The following is a 17,064-nucleotide window of genomic DNA, read 5'->3' as shown; positions in this document are numbered from 1 at the left end:
AACTAATAATAATAACATTAATAATTACGATATTAATAATACTAATAATGAAGAACAAATGTTTTAAAAAATAGCCTTTATGAATAATACAAAATATGATTTAAGAAAAAATAGCTTCCAATGGGAATCCAGTATTCGCCCAAGTAAGCTATTTTGAACTTGAAATAGGCCTACACCTGCATTTAAGGTAATATCGAATATAAAATTAACCTATATACAAAAGTCTCTAAAAAAGGTAAAAACAAGTCCATCAATTCGTGTGTTCCTCCTTGTACCAACTACCTCCCAAGCACTATAATTTCTGACTAGAGGAAAACATTCTCCATACTGATGGTCTCTCAAAGATTACCCTATCAGGTGCAAACCGCTGACAAGTTTCCACCCACCACCAACAGAACAACCTCACTGTGCCCAAATCCTTAGCCGCAGATACTCCACTGACAGGCATTACACCATCGCCCCTGCAACGAAGATCTGCCGCTGAGTTAGATTCAGGTTTCATATTTATAGCTACCTTCTGGATAACACTGACTTTTTATCAGAACGCGAGGTATTCTGCCTAACATCTTTTCAATTTTCCTATTCGATTTTATGCACTTTTGCCATTTTCCCACTGTGGAGTCGGAAGATTAAAAATGATCCATGCAACGTAGATATCACCCGCAGGTACGGACGGAACTGAAGTACCTCTGATCTTTGGAGCAGCACCTTTGGGAGGAAAGAGTGTGCGCGCAATGGATTTTTAAACAAGGGGAAATCTACTAAGCAATGGTTGCAAATTGAATATTTCCGCGCCTGGAAGATACCGCTGTCTAAACGGACCGTGAGAGCGGAGCTAGGAGATTTGGAGGCGGACAAGAAACAATACGCTACCTTTTCCCTCTGGATCATTTTCTTACAACAAGGAAGCACCTAATGTTGCGTTCAGTGACATTTTTGCACTCCAGTTATTTATCATTACACTGGGATTCAAAGACACCTCCGGGATTGTTTGCGTAAGGACGCTGGCGGGTCTATCCTCAACTTCTCTCGGGGCTTTAAAACTGTGGAAACAGGTGTATTTCAGCAAGTCAAGATGTCTGTTGTGCCTTCGAGGTTCATATACCTGTAAGGATTCCATCTTTCTATTCCTTTCGTTTCTCAAAACACGTACATTCTTACCAATAGAAGTCGCTAAAAGCTACATAGTTGCTACGGTTGACATTCAGGTATGGCTATAGCCGTTTATATTTTATGTAATTGCTTGTGATTTACCCCCTCCTCCCTTTTCTCTCTCCAGGTGTTTACATTTTCTGGTCCTCTATTTCCAGCTCCAGGTAGGTTGATTTGATTGTTCTGATTTTGAACACTGTGTGTGTGTGTGATTTTGCAGCACCCATTCTGGATTTATTATGAACACGTACTCATACAATTGGATACTGTAACTATACACTATTTTAGCTTCTGGGCACTTGGCAACCTTTAACATACGGTGGTTAGACGCGCTGGTTATTTTTCTCAGATTTCAGTTACTTTAATTAGATAAGATTAACACAATTCCCTAATTAAAGATCGATGTTTATTGTTCATTAAATAAAAATACAAGCAAAGTAACTCTACCCTCGTTAAAATATAGTAGATTTTATGGTAAGGAAATAGGTTTGGAATGTAGAGGAAACTATCCTATTGCATCTCACTAATGAACGAGGCGTCCTCGAGTGCACCAGATAAGCCCACAGCTCACAATTGAGCCAGGCAACCATAATTGAGACAGAGAAAAAGATGAGATGAAAATACATTTGAAGGACATTTAGATTTTGATCAATTTCAGCCTCGTGGATCTATTTTGTAATAATAGTATAAACTGCACTAACCGCGCATCTTTTACGCATGCGATTTATTTGTTAACTTGGTTGTCTATAGCAAACTTCAGTAAAAATCCACATTCTTCATTATTATGAAGTGTAACATGCTGCATGGAGATAGAATCAATTGCTTAACTGTTGTCTAGTATAAAAAAATAATGTATTTGCGTTTTGAGCATGAATGTATTGGTTATTTTTAGTTAAGTGTATTTGTCATTATGTATTTGGTGTAAATGAAATCAGAAACAAAGTGTAGTTTGGAAACCAGCATGTTATATTGTTAGATACAGTGAGAGGCAGCGGTTAGCCCAAGTCCTGCAATGCTTCCATGCCTCTTTTGTTGGGGTTTGTTTTGTAGTCTAGTCAGTATCATATACCAGGGTTGATGCCAATCAAATCTCTCAGGGATTACAGAGAATTACTCGAATTTTTCCCCTATCTCCAATTTAATGCTTATTAAAAGTAATTTAAAAAAGATTGCTGGCTATTTATACAGGGATAAGTAATTACATACAATGTGCCCAATCCCTTCCCCCTGATTGAGGTGATAAGATATCACCTAGTTTAAAATCTTAACATTTCCAGAGTTGCTTCAACAAGTAATCCTTTGCATTGAAGATGAGGATTAAGATTGTCAACAAACAACTCATGCCAAACAAATTATTAATGGAGAGGCCCAATCCATCCAATGATGCTGCAATAGATGAAGACATAGAGTACAATCCCTCATTCTACCTTTTGGACATCACGTCTCTGTCAGAGATGTTCTAAACAAATAGGTCAAGGGGTCATGATTATAAAACCTGGCATTACCATTTCATAATAAAGGGGACATCTTACAAAGACACCCCTCAGCAAGGAAAAAAGCTGGGGGTAAAAAAAAAAAAAAAGAGGAGACAACTGGGTTACGTAAGGGTATGTGTTCTTGTTCCAAAGGAATTGGCAAAAACAACGTTATAGTGTCAACTGTCTGATATCTCCCCCAACCTAGACAGTAATTACAATACTATAGTTTTAATTGCTACCCATATCTGTGGTGAGATATACCAATATGCTTCTTGCTTTGCATGACTAATTGCTTCTGCAAAGAAGAGGTTGGTCAGAAGGAAGTCTCATAGAGGCTTTCTTGAAGAAAATACACTTTAGATAGACCAATACAATTGTGTAGCACAACCTTGATGGCATGTAGACTGTTTTGTAGACCTGTGTGTGTGTTAAGCAGATGGTACGGTTTATTTGAGATGCAGGGGGCTAAGCTTCCCAGCAAAGATGTTGCCAGACTTTTAAAGTTTCAACCATACCCATTTTCGTCCCCTCTTTGAAGAGGGAGACGGCTCGCTAAAATGTTTTGTCGATTGCGTTTACCTCGGCCCTCTGCAGACGCTTGCCTTTGTTTCCTCCCATGTGAAATGCAACTGTCTACAAAACACACCTTTATGTTTGTTTAGAGATGGAGAGATTTGGTACAAATCCCAAAGCAGTAGTTATCCGAAAAGTATTTTTTAGTGAATGCTGGCTTGGTGGTGAACTTTGGGGGGTAGTGTAATGGACAGACAATGTCATTCTAGGGTTGTGGAAGCTCTATTAAGATGCTCTATTGGATTTGGATGCTCTATGATCGTTTTGAATGGTCTTTTAGAGTTGTGGACGCTTTACTAGAGTTGTAGATGCTCTATTGGATGCTCTATTTTTTAGGAACGAAAGTAAGAGGTGTGTTATAATAACTTTCTTAATGTTCCTCCGCCTAAGCATTGACTAAATTCAAGGGAAGTTTGATAAAGAGATTTCAATAAGATTTTATTTATTGATTAAGATGCATCTTTGTTTTAGGCAAACAACTTTATTTTAGTGTTATACCATGGCGTTGTTTAATATTTGTTTCTGATTGCTTGAAGGGCATTCTAGAGCGTGCATTATTTCCCTATAACTCACTGTATATTTGCACGGTAGAATTGAATGGCTATAGTTCATTGTTACATGTTCTATGTTTGAGCTGCTTTTGAAAGCAAAAGTCGAATTGAAAACATTATTGGCATTGTTGAATTCGATTTTCATAATAGCAAGCTAGGACTGATGGTTTGGTTAGCTAAACCAGCAAGTCTGTTTGTTTGGTTACCACGTCAACTACTGTTGCTATCTAGTAAACTTGCTAGCTACTTCAGTGGATGTTGAGCACATTTCTAGCGGCAAATGAACACATTTCTAGCGGCAAATGTGTTAAATTATAGCCATGGTATAAAAGGGATAATCAGCTTGGGGCTCTATGCGTTCTCTGGAAAGGAATGCAACTCAGTGGAAGGTCAGTTCCACGTCATTCATTCATTTTCATAGAAAGCATAGCCCCTTGTTGATTATATGTTTTATTCATATACTTGCCATTGTTTTTAGACCATCCAAAAGTGACTGCTTCTTAGTTCCTTTAATATTTGCTGACACCTTGTCAGCCATGATGTAGCTTCAAACTACTGGGATTTGTATTCAGACCAGTGGTTTGTTTTCCCCCCTGTGTTAAAGATTTGTTCTACCATGAGCATATTTCCCCTCTCATTCACTAAATGTCATTAATTTGCTGAGGTTAAAACAACAAGGAGTTAGAGTATGTAATGTGTATATAATTAGCCACCTGAGAGAAGCCACATAAAAGGCTGTTACTATGTAATTACCACACGATACAGCTGGGGAACGGGATCTTGGCGCAAATCGAGATTCCAGGGGTTTCGAAAGTATACGTTATCCTTCCCATCCACATATGGGGTTGGGTGACAGGGCACACAGGCTGCGTTCATTTTCATGTGTTGTCAAAGTCCGTTTTTTTAGGCCCTGACTTGTAAGTGCGAAACAGACCTTTGCATTCAGGCTAACAGTGTGAAATATTTGAATGGGTGAATTTATGTTACAAGATGCTCCCTCCGAGTATGTTTTTGTGGTACAAGCTGCCTCTCGCCATCACATCCACATCTCCACTGTGATTTATGGGCCTTACTGGGCCCTAGGGCAGATATTTGTTTGATGATAGTGTAACAGTTCTGAATGCTTCAGGTGTATAATTGCTAGTGGCTTGCTTGTGGAAATGGAATACTGTTCTCAATATATCCCCGGGCGCATAGTATACAGCTACCTTAATACAAAGACATGCAATGATAATGAAGCATGTACCATGTTGTGATTTTGTTCTCGGTGAACTTCTACAGTATGTGCCCTTCGAATTTGTACAATGCCTCACAGTTTCATTACCTTGTAAACATGTCGTGAAGAAGATACGTGTCAGTTTTAATGTGCAAACTGAACTTAAAATGTCAGCTTACAACATCCAAGGTGTTACCTCAGTTGCTGGCCATTAAGCAGAGCTTCATGACAGAGGCCCTAGTAAAAGCTGGTCTATGACCACCTGTGTCATGTCTTTCTCCTCCAGGAATCTCAACAGAGCTCAGCCGATTTCAGGATCTATATCGAGAACCACACGCGGAACCCGGACGACCTGAGCCGGAAGCAGATCCGTATCTACCAGCTGTACAGCCACACCACGGGCAAGCACGTCCAGATCCTGGGCAAGAAGGTCAACGCCAACGGAGACGATGGGGGCAAGTACGGTACGGGAGAATTCCTGTGCACTTCACTTACAGACGCTTCAGCCAGTTCCCCTCATCAATGGTCTTTATTGTGGGAATTATCTCATGTGAACCAGGATTCGTTCGACCTATTTTGGACCGCTACTGGTCAGAGTTGGGTTTACATTTTTAATGAGTGAACTTTGACCCTAACTCAGCTACTAACTGATTGCTTGGTTAAGCCATTAAGATGATGAATAGTGTGGGAATTTGAGGCTATGAGCGTGTCCGGCCACTGATAAAGCACGTCCGGCCACAGATAAAGCACATCTAGAGATACTGTATATATTGAGTCTCAGCTGTGTTCCTTACACTGTTCTGGTCAGTGATCATATTGAGGTGGAAATACAGCTATCTGATTGTTGTCATGGAAAGTAATTCTGTGTGATGCCTGGCATAGTTCTTTTCAACTCTACGAAGAGTTTATCAGTTGCTATATTCACTACTTGTCACTGTGGACATGGCCCATTTTCTATTAAAAGTTGGGCTGTGGTCTAGACGCGTTTGTATGGGAGTGCTTGCCTGTTTGCGCTCACATGTATGAGTCGCCAACAAGCACCGTCGGTCGACTGTGTTCAGTCACAGATGCACTGAGGCGAGGTTTCCTCTCGTTGCTTGTTAGAGCTTGAGTGGAAGCAGATTCAATGTTTCCCATGAGGAATTGCCAACCCTGCCCCCTCCCCTCAGCCCCAGTACCTGGCACCTGTGAACTCCCTGACACTGATTTAACAGGAGGCTCGGGAAGACACTCTTCTCTACTCTCTGCACTAATCCTCACTCAGTCATAACAGCAACCTCACAATGGAGGGTCAGAAAGCACGGCTGAGAAATGGAGCCTCTGCTACTACAAGGTCAGCTACCCCACATATGCACGCGGATAAGAGGGTTATAATTCTCCCCAGGCAGCAGTGCTTGCCTTCAAGAAAAGTGGGCTATAGAATGTGTCACACGCAATCCCACATAATTGATGTCACCATTTGTCCGATAGCATCTTATATATCTAAATGCATAGTCACATTTGTAAAAATCCATGTGAAACAGGCAAAAGTAGTTTTTTTAAAAGGCAGTTGTTGCACCTGTAGTTTCCAGTTGCAATTGAAGTCTCCAGTGGTACTTGCACAAGTCCACCCTCGGCACATTCGTTTGCGATTCAGCACTGAGAATGCTGTGGGGTTTCTAAAGCTTGGCCGCAGTGAGCGACACTACACTTAAACCCTCTTCAATCTGGGATATCACGGTACAGCTTGCTTTTTTCCATTGTAGTATGGAAGAGGGGAAGCTAAGTGGAGACTTGTGGCCATCTCTGTCCCAGCTCCTCCAACTCCTCTCAGGAGCTCCATTCTGTTTCTCAAACCAGACCTCCTGTTCTTTCAGAGAAGTCTCACCACAGTAATTCTATCCTCTTTGCTCCCTGGTGGAAAGAGAGGGATGTCTTCTTCCCTCTCTCTCTCAATGTCAGTTCTCAGACGAGTTTCCCACTCCCCTTCAAGATTGTTTTAAGGGTCTATTTTGGAGACCCCCCCACCTGCCTCTGTTCCCTTGAGTGCCACTGAATAGGCCAGTGTGTTAAACAAATGGATCATCTTTAACTTTTTGATTGAGTGAGCACAGACTAAAGACAACCTGAAACCTAATCCTGAGGGAGCGTAACCGCTCCAAAATGTTTGGCAGATCTCTTGCCCGCGAGGAGCGAACAGAAACAAAGGTGACCCCACAGGGGTTAAGGTTGTGACAGAGCAAAAGAAGCCGCCGGTGTGCTTGTTTAGAATGGATCATTTCAAATGTTTATTTGTTATCCTGTGGAGATCATACAGTCAATTATAGAGTATATTTCATGAACAAATAGTCATTTTCTGTTTAAAATGGACTGTATCAACTTAATGAATGTACTGTAAGTGGTTGAACATATTCATCAAGTAAATGTGTTTCTCCTTCACCTTCTAGCTCTTCTTGTTGTTGAGACAGAAACCTTTGGGAGCCATATTCGAATAAAAGGGAAGGAGAGTGAGTATTACATCTGTATGAACAAGAATGGCAAAATAGTTGGAAAGGTAAGCATTTTCTTAGTTGTTACTCTCTTGCTAGAGAATGGGGCAAATCTAACTCAATTAAATAAAATTAGGCTCTTAATTTTTTGCCTAGTGCCAATAACAGATTCTTTGAGTGACTCCAGTGGATGAAGACATTACTATAACTAACATTAGAAAAATGACTTTTACCTGAAAAGTTTGTTTAGATGTGTGCCAAAGTTCCTCTTAAAGGGAAATCTGCAGTTCCTACATCCATTGTTGGACTTATAAATTAATTATATGTACCCATTGATTCTTGAAGAATATAACTTATAAATGCGTCATGAGCTTAGTTCAACTGTTGAACCCCATTAGGAACTAAAATATACGCTTGTTTTACTCCAATGTTTGTAAACAAAGTAAATGTAAACAGACACTGTATAGCCTCAAAACACAGTTAAAACTATAATTTTGTTATTATGGATGTTCAATCCTTGCATCCATAGCTCTGTCTATGAATTTAAGAGTGGTTACATTTCTCCATCCCCATTCCTCAGCTTTTTACCGAAACCGTGGCAGGGAAACCCATTGTTATTGTTTCAACTGCGGATTTCCCCTTTAAGGATATTTTAGCAAGACTAAGACATCCATTGCTGCGCAAAAATAAAACATAGATATGTATTTAAAAAAATTGAGTTTATTTCCAAAACGCTATATCCACAAATATTTCACATTTGTGTTTTTTCATCAGAAATAATAGCTTATGGGTACCTTCATCTGTGTGTAAAATATTACTATTCTCAGATTTTTTATTAATAGACTTTAGTTTTTTTTTTTTGCAAAACCCCTATATATCCATTGTTTAGCTGGAATGGAATGTTTGTGTCCTGTATATTTGACTGTGATATGTGGTTGTCTCACCTAGCTATCTTAAGATGAATGCACTTACTGCAAGTTGTTCTGGATAAGAGCATCTTGTAAATTACTAAAATGTCAAATGTAAATGTTTTACATAGAGATCTCATATTACTGTATTTATTTATTTAACATTTCAATGTTGATGTCCCAAATGTAACATTTGTACAGTTCTTTATTAGAAATGTAGTTATTCGTTACATTTAACTTTGTTAAACCTAGCAGCACTATTTAATTCTCAGAGCCTGGCAGATATATAGCATTTAGAAGCAGAAAAAACATGATTATTTGTCTCTCTGTAATGAATCCATCAAGTGATAGATTTTAAACAAATACATGTCTGTCATTGAACATCCCCGTGCCATGATTAGGTAGTAAAAATATATATGTATATCTCTTTCATCATTTCTTTCAACAATAAAAGCTAATTAACCGACATTTCTGAAAATGGATATATAGCGTTTTGGAATGAAACTCTTCATATGTTCAATTGCCGAACATACAAGCCAGGATGGAGAGTGCTTACTCAGTGCGCCCCTGACAAAAATCTTTTGATAACTCTCTGGCACCCTGTTACGTAACCTGTGCTTTCCTTTTGACACTCCACCAGTCAATTATAGACTGCAATCATCACAATGGTTTAATACAGTTAACAGGCTAATGGCCTCAAAGGCGCATTGCCATTGCAATTATACCTCTTGTTCACCAGGTGGTGCCATGTAAAATAGCAGGATGTACACTCCCCTCCGTATTCATTTGGACAGTGAAGCTAACATTTTTAAATTTGGCTCTATACTTCAGCATTTCGGATTCAAGATCAAATGTTTCATATAAGGCGACAGTACATAATGTCACCTTTTATTTGAGGGTGTTTTTATACATATGTAGTCCCCCCCATTTGACTTTTCTTTTGTAAGTATTTGGACAAATTAACGTATAGTGTATTAAAGTACCGTAATTTTCGGACTATAAGCCGCGCCTTTTTTCCCATTTTTCGACCCTGCGGCTTATATAACGGTGCGGCTAATCTATGGATTTTTACAGCTAACGGCCACTAGAAGACCTAAATCTATGGATTTTACAGGTTACAGTCCACCAACTTTAACTCTATGGGCTCTATGACCGGTCCGCGCCCCCCACCTTTAAGCGGCGGGCTCCAGCAGGAAAAGCTGGAGGCCGGAAAAGAGTGAGATAGGTAGCGCGCAAAAGTAAAAGTGGAACCGAGAGTGGTACGAGAGACAGAACGAGAGCAAGACAGACAGACATTACGAGAGCGAGACAGTTTGTCTCTTTCCCGACAATCCCCTCTGTGCACGAACCCTTACATATGGTAATTAAACATGAAAACACCTGTGGCTTATAGTCCAGTGCGGCTTATATATGTACACATCATTCAATATCATTCAATTTAGCTGCTGCGGCTTATACTCCGGTGCGCCTTATAGTGCGGAAAATACGGTAGTCAACTTTTTATTATTTGGTCCCATATTCCTAGCACACAATGACTACATCAAGCTTGTGACCCTACAAACTTGTTGGATACATTTGCCGTTTTTGGATGTATTTTGGATTATGTTTTGGCTAAAAGGAACTGAATCGTGAAAAATGTATTGTGTCATTTTATAGTCACTTTTATTGTAAAGAAGAATATAAGATGTTTCTGAACCCTTCTACATTAATGTGGATGCTACCATGATTATGGATAATAATTAATTAATCCTGAATAATGATGTGTGAGAAAGTTAGAGGAACAAAGATCATACCCCCCAAAAATGCTAACCTCTCACCATTACCAATAACAGGGGAGGTTAGCATGTTTTGGGAGGTATTATGTTTGTTCCTTCACCATCCAAATACAGCTTAACTGTCCAAATACATAAGTATGGGAGTGTATATCACAAAAATGTATAATTCTTTTTAAATACACAGATATCTTAAAACTGACAAATGCAAGGTGTGAAATGTCTAGTAAAGTTGCTGTGTCCTTACAAGAGCCATACCAGAAACACAATTTAAAAAGGAATGAATAACAACTTTATGCAACTGTAGTAGTTCCATCACTTTCTGGCTTATATGAGATACATAAATGTTTCTTTGGCAGTAGATAAAAAAGGTTTCCTTGATGGTCTGCCATTATGGAAGGCGGAAGTAATTTATTTCACAGTGTTGGAAACCAGGTGCTAAGTGTCTAAAACCATGTTGTTTTCCTTGCAGCGCAATGGTAGGAACCAGGAGTGCGTCTTCGTGGAAGAATTCTTGGAGAACAACTACACAGCTCTCGTGTCGGCCAAGTACAAAGGGTGGTACCTAGGCTTCAACAGGAAGGGGAGGCCCAAAAAAGGATCGCGGACCACACAAACTCAACAGGAAGTGCATTTCATGAAACGCCATCCAAAGGGCAAGGTGGACCCACTGGAAGAGTTCCGTTTCACTACAGTAACTAAGCGGACACGAAGGGCGCGTCGCTTAAAACAGAACCCCAAAACTAACTGATGGGCCGATGGACAGCACACACAAAGTTTTCCAAGGACATCTCAAGCTTCTTGCCTTAAAACCCCTTAAAGACTTCTGTCAAAAGAACGAGAACAAAAAAGAACAAACATTCAAAGATGTTTTATTTTTATATTTCAGGAACATTGAACATCTCCCAAATGTTGGATGTTTCTGGGTTATTATAATTATTATAATGTGTCTTATTTTATTTATACTGGATAAACTAAGGATGACAAAGGACCCTTATCGCTCATCTTCTGCTCCTTAGAATTGCAAACTGAAGGCATCTATCTGACAATGAGGGTGGAAGCATGAGTTTATAAGTGTTATAAAAAGCAAGCGCTAGATTTTATTGGAATACCGGTCAGTTTTGTTTGTGTTACCCCCGACAACATGGATCCCGTATTTCCACTGGAATCAGACGCCATGGAGACGAAACAGAAAGAGGTGACAATGGCAGGTGACACAGTCTACCTAGATAACTGCGTAGCTTTGAGTGCAATATTTGACAGTGCCCATTTTCTCTCCCCCAACTCTACCAGAAGGTATCAACTCTCATCGTGTTGATACCTTCTGCCTGAATCGTGGCCTACTCTGGATGGAATGCGCTGAACACGCTGTGTACAGTGTGATTTCCTTGAAAAAATTTTGTGCAACCTATGATTCAGCTGAACACAACATGCTTTGACTAGCAAGGCATCAGACAGGGTTGTAGTTTTGTTTAACCTGAGTTGATGTGGCTCAGAAGTTAACTGAGACAGAAACACTGACACTATTACAATGGGAAATGTAATATCACACCTTTTGCCTTACTTGTCGTACTGTGGTAGAAAGTTGAAAAAAGCCTAATGAATACTGGACAGCTTCTCAAACATTGATATAGGTCAGAATCATTTTTGACACCGAGCAAGCTATCTGTTGTTATTACCATCTGCATCCACCAATTTTGCCCTGCTTTTCATAGGCCTACAACCAAAAGGTGGCTGGTATTACTGGTTGTTCATGGTGCACCCAAGCACCCATGTTCAAAGAGACATCCCAAAAACTGTTAATCTTTAACATTGTGTTCAGTCAAGCCAGTTATAATGTCAAGAGCACTGAACTGTTCAAATGTGTACTAAGACAGGTATAGATTTATCCTAACCAGCCACGATCTCTGTATTGTAAGACCTAACTCTCAAACCCTGAAAACCATACAACCAGAAATATGCTTAGTTTGGATTCGGGAAACAGACTAGAGCTGGCAAACAGGGGAGTTGTGATCCCTACAGAACATTGTAGATCATTACTATTGATGACAAAGTTCAGCCTCTATTCCTGGGTAGAGCTGTAGTAGCCTATATATTTGTCTACCACCTGACAGGTTTTGTATGAGATGCTACTAACAACATGACACATTTATGTTTTTTGTTTTTTTAAATGTATGCAAAAAACAATTTTATGACTATTATAAGATATTTATTGCCTTTCTTTGTAAATACAATGTGATGAATTTATTTGGCCTCTGTTAATAAAATGAGGACTATATTTAAAAATGGTTTTTCTATGTGTTTACTTGGCTTTGTATTGTAGTTGAGGGGCAAATGCATGCCTTTTCTCTCCAAGACACTGGGATTATATGAGTTCACTGGTAGCTACTATAACATTTCCCCCTTTAGACTATTGCAGGTATCACTTGGTCAGAAATTGAGTACATTCCCTTCTCTACATACTGCCAAGGTATGCATTTTCGTATACTATACAAACCTAAAAGTGTGAAGACTGCTTTTAACAGCAGTAGATTTCTAGGTTGAGAAATGTTGCATTGCGTATTCATTGTAAGAGCTATTCTAAGGATTGGAAATGTGTTGTAAAGGCTGACAAGTTTACTATAACCTAACCATGAACTTTGATAGTACATTAGCTGTGTCTGTGCCAAGACAACATCCAACAGAACTTAGATGTTAGTAGTTACTCACTGGGCAGTGGCACAGATCAGTTCAATGTCTAGTTTTGATTTACATTTGGTTGAGTTGTCAACTAACATGAATTCAACGTGAAATCAACCACACATTTCACCATGTCATTGGATTTAGGTTAAAAGTTGGTTGAAAAAAGATTAAATTCTCTTACGTTGATTACTTTTTGCAAATCCAATCAGTTTTCCATGTTGATTCAACGTCAACACATTGACATTTTGGGGTGAAATGAAGTGGAAACAACATTGAGACAACCAGTTTTTGCCGAGTGGGTAACTCTCATCACCTCTTTAATATTTGGATAGAGTTTATGTTTTAGGAACACTGTATGTATATGCACTGTGTACAAGTGCTAAATCGTATTGGGACTGTAAGGCAATTTTGTGTACAAGGAGCAAAAGTAATTTGAATTTGGTCCACTTGATACAAATATCATTTTTTATTAATCTAACGTCTGGGTTTAGATGTGGGCTTGCATAACCTTTCACATTATGCAAATGTATATAATTACTGGGATGTCCTAAACTTCCATGGGATGTTATGCGGACATCAAAATCAAGGCCGGAAACCAGGCTGAAAGGAGTTAGTTTTATGTCTCCTAAGAACTTTGTCATAATCCAAAATATGGAAATATGGAGAGATATTTTGTGTAGCGAGTGTTCCAATTGACACCTTACTGGCACAACTACAGTATATCAAGAAAGAGGATATTTTGCCATGAGGTTGAAAGACAAGGAATGTTGAGAGAATAGCAGAGAACTCTGCTGTGAACTTTCTGTTATTCTGAAGTTTCACAGAAGTATTTTATTAGAAATACTATAACTGAACCTTGTGCTACTCTATTACAAATGATGCCACTTTTATATAAATGTTGTGAGCTTTCTTTTGGCAAAAGCGTTTGAGACATTTCTCCCCCTAAAAAACAGGGTGAAGGAATGTGGAATAGCATGTCTTATAATGTTGTGCGCTGGAATGGTGTTTACAGTAACCGTCAGACTGAAAGATGGCAGTTTTGAGGAAAAAACGTATTTTGTTTAACTTCCTACTGATGTTATCAGACACACAGCAGTCTGCTTAGCCACCTAGCTACACCAGATGAAGACGCTATTCCGTCATTGGATTTAGAGGTCGCATACATGTCTCATACTCTGTCTGCTTTTAAAAGTATTATTTTACGTGGCATGAAGTTTCTCCATTAACACCATGTCTAGGCAGAATATCTCATTACTCAAACCAGAACTCAAAGAAACTAGTATTCCATTCATTTGAGTATGGTTTTTAGGGATGCTCAGTCATGCATTGCAGTGTCTCATGGCCAATTCTTTTCATGTACGATACTCGTACAATACTCGTACAATTTAATTATGGAATCCCCTAACAGGTTCATACAGACCAGGGTGGGAAATTTGTCAATTTAGTTTATCCGAATACAGATATTGTGCCTGTGCACTCCTGAGTGGCGCAGTGGTCTAAGGCACTGCATCGCAGTGCTAACTGTGCCACTAGAGATCCTGGTTCAAATCCAGGCTCTGTCGCAGCCGGCCGCGACCGGGAGACTCATGGGCGGCGCACAATTGGCCCAGCGTCGTCCAGGGTAGGGGAGGGAATGGCCGGCAGGGATGTAGCTCAGTTGATAGAGCATGGTGTTTGCAACGCCAGGGTTGTGGGTTCGATTCCCACGGGGGGCCAGTATAAAACATATATATATATGTATTCACTAACTGTAAGTCGCTCTGGATAAGAGCGTCTGCTAAATGACTAAAATGTAAATGTAATGATGAAAGAATGATATGCATATTAATGATGTCCCTCAACAATCTGGTATGATAGAGAAAGAAGAGAGATGTAATCCAAATAAATAGAGGTTGAGGGTTGTCTAAACGAGCAGCACCAATGGTAACAAATGTATTGAACCTTTCGGAATGAAGGGAAGACATTTTGTATAAACCTCCTGCCAAGCCTTTCTTTGAGTTAACCTTTGATCACTGAAGGATAGACTTGGAACTGAACCAATAACTTTCAACTGAAACATGAAATCCTCTTTCCAAATCTCTTCTCCAGGGAGCTGGATCTCTAAAGGCAGTAGTGGCAAAATAGTTTATTCGATAATCAGATTTTTCTTTTTCATAGTGACATTTTTTCCAAATTATTCTTTATTAACTCAATGCAGCTCATAACATCATCCATCAACATACAACAACATATTAAGAATGACATTACAATGGCCTCTGTCACTGTCTTGAGAAAATGTGTTCTATTTGTGGTGGCACATAAGTCAAACGAATGTCAGTGGAATAACCAAAGTGTTCCTCAGAATTCAAGCATCAGCAACCACAAACTGAATAAGAAGCCCTGTCAACAGAAATTTGGTGGCACACTATTTGAGACATAGAACAACCTTTGTCTCTCAAAGACTACTTAACTTGCCCTCAGGTTAGAGAAAAACAAAGGCAAAACCAAAATGGTAACCAAGCTCTAATATAGTGATTTTACATATGCCATTTACTGTAGATCTATGTCACGTCATTTACCATCAAGACACCGCAGTCTTTCTTATTCTAGCTAAATGTTAAACCGCACTTGACTGGTCTTCTTTTATGACTGAAAAATCCACTGGGGGAACATTTTGTGATTCTCAATGTTTTTAATGTTTGTCTTTGAATATATAGCTGAGCAGTGTTTTTACAGGATTCTAAATCTGCTTATATACTATTTTTTCTTGAAAACTGTCTGTTTTCTTTGAATAATAGATTTTCATGTAGTATTTTGCGCCTAGGCGGCAGGTAGCCTAGAGGTTAAGAGCATTGGGCCAGTAACCGAAATGTCTATTGTTCGAATCCCAAGCAGACTAGGTCAAAAATCTGTCGATGTGCCCTTGAGCAAGGCACTTAACCCTAATTGCTCCTGTAAGTTGCTCTGGATAAGAGCATCTGCTAAAATTAAAAAAAATAATGGATAAGTTACAAACTGATGTTTTGGGGTCTTCTTGATGGGTAGCTGCTATGAAGCACTGTTGCTTTAGCCGTTATTGATAATATTTTGATGATAGTTGATATATAGTACATGTGAAAGTATTAATTTAATGGATTACATCATTTAAATAAAATACTTACATATACAGTGCCTTCAGAAAGTAATCACCCCTTTTACTTTTTCCACATTTTGTTGTGTTACAGACTGAATTTTAAATACTAACCTAAAATTACAGAGTGAAAAGAAGGAAGCCTGTAAATAATACAACTATTCCAAAACATGCATCCTGTTTGCAACAAAGCACTAAAGTAATACTGTAAATAATGTGGCAAAGAAATTAACTTTACGTCCTGAATATAAAGTGTTATGTTTGGGGGAAATCCAATACAACACATTACTGAGTACCACTCTCCATTTTTTCAAGCATTGCATTGTTATGGGTATGCTCGTCATGGGCAAGGACAAGGGAGTTTTTTAGGAGAAAAAGAAACAGAATGGAGTACAGGCAAAATCCTAGAGGAAAACCTGGTTCAGTCTGTTTTCCAACAGACACTGGGAGACAAATTCACCTTTCAACAGGACAATAACCTAAAAAACAAGTCCAAATCTACACTGGAGTTGATTACCAAGACGACACTGAATGTTCCTGAGTGGCCTAGTTACAGTTTTGACTTAAATCAGCTTGAAAATCTATGGCAAGACTTGAAAATGGCTTTCTAGCAATGCTCAACACCCAACTTGACAGAGCTTGAATTTTTTTAAAACAATAATGGGGCGAATATTGTACAATCCAGGTGTGCAAAGCTTTTAGAGACATACTCAAAAAGACTCACAGCTGTAATCGCTGCCAACGGGGTTTCTAACATGTGTTGTCTCAGTGGGGTGAATAGTTATCTCATCAAGATATATTTGTGTTTTATTTTTCATACATTTTTCATAAATGTTAGTATTTTCTTCCACTTTGACATGAGAGTATTTTGTGTAGATCATTGACCAAAAATGACAAATTAATCCATTTTAATCCCACTTTTTAACACAACAAAATGTGAAAAAAGTGAAGGGGTGTGAATACTTTCTGAAGGCAATTTTTCCTAGATTTGTTGTTGTTATTTACAGGGATTTTTTTAAAACTGGGATTTTTTATTGCGCAATGATCTCTTAAAGCACTCTCCAGGCTTTGGCCCTTCATGCATATCTCTTCACATCCTTGGCAGACACAACCTTCTGGGTACCCCCCCCCCCAGAAAAAAAGGGACCCCCAGAA

At 39.0% G+C, this 17,064-nt stretch overlaps 1 protein-coding gene across 1 annotated transcript; it reads left to right on the top strand.

The window, feature by feature from the left end:
- The first annotated feature begins 432 nt into the window (after positions 1 to 432).
- On the top strand, positions 433 to 12,366 carry LOC121534266 (fibroblast growth factor 18-like). Its single transcript, XM_041840886.1, has 5 exons — positions 433 to 1,107; positions 1,280 to 1,316; positions 5,257 to 5,434; positions 7,397 to 7,503; positions 10,591 to 12,366. The coding sequence occupies exons 1-5, from the start codon at positions 1,076 to 1,078 to the stop codon at positions 10,867 to 10,869; spliced, it is 633 nt and encodes a 210-aa protein (XP_041696820.1). The 5' UTR covers positions 433 to 1,075; the 3' UTR covers positions 10,870 to 12,366.
- The last annotated feature ends 4,698 nt before the right edge of the window (positions 12,367 to 17,064 follow it).

Source organism: Coregonus clupeaformis, chromosome 2, assembly GCF_020615455.1.
Source record: "Coregonus clupeaformis isolate EN_2021a chromosome 2, ASM2061545v1, whole genome shotgun sequence".
In the NCBI taxonomy this organism is placed as follows: Eukaryota; Metazoa; Chordata; class Actinopteri; order Salmoniformes; family Salmonidae; genus Coregonus; species Coregonus clupeaformis.
The sequence above is the reverse complement of the archived record's forward strand: the minus strand, read 5'-3'. Positions and strand labels throughout refer to the sequence as shown.

Bases quoted from the DNA above. Each gene is read 5' to 3' on its own strand.
- LOC121534266 (XM_041840886.1), top strand. From the start codon at position 1,076: ATGTCTGTTGTGCCTTCGAGGTTCATATACCT. The intron at 1,108-1,279 runs GTAAGGATTCCA...TTCTCTCTCCAG, and splicing joins CCTTCGAGGTTCATATACCT to GTGTTTACATTTTCTGGTCC. The intron at 1,317-5,256 runs GTAGGTTGATTT...TTTCTCCTCCAG, and splicing joins TCCTCTATTTCCAGCTCCAG to GAATCTCAACAGAGCTCAGC.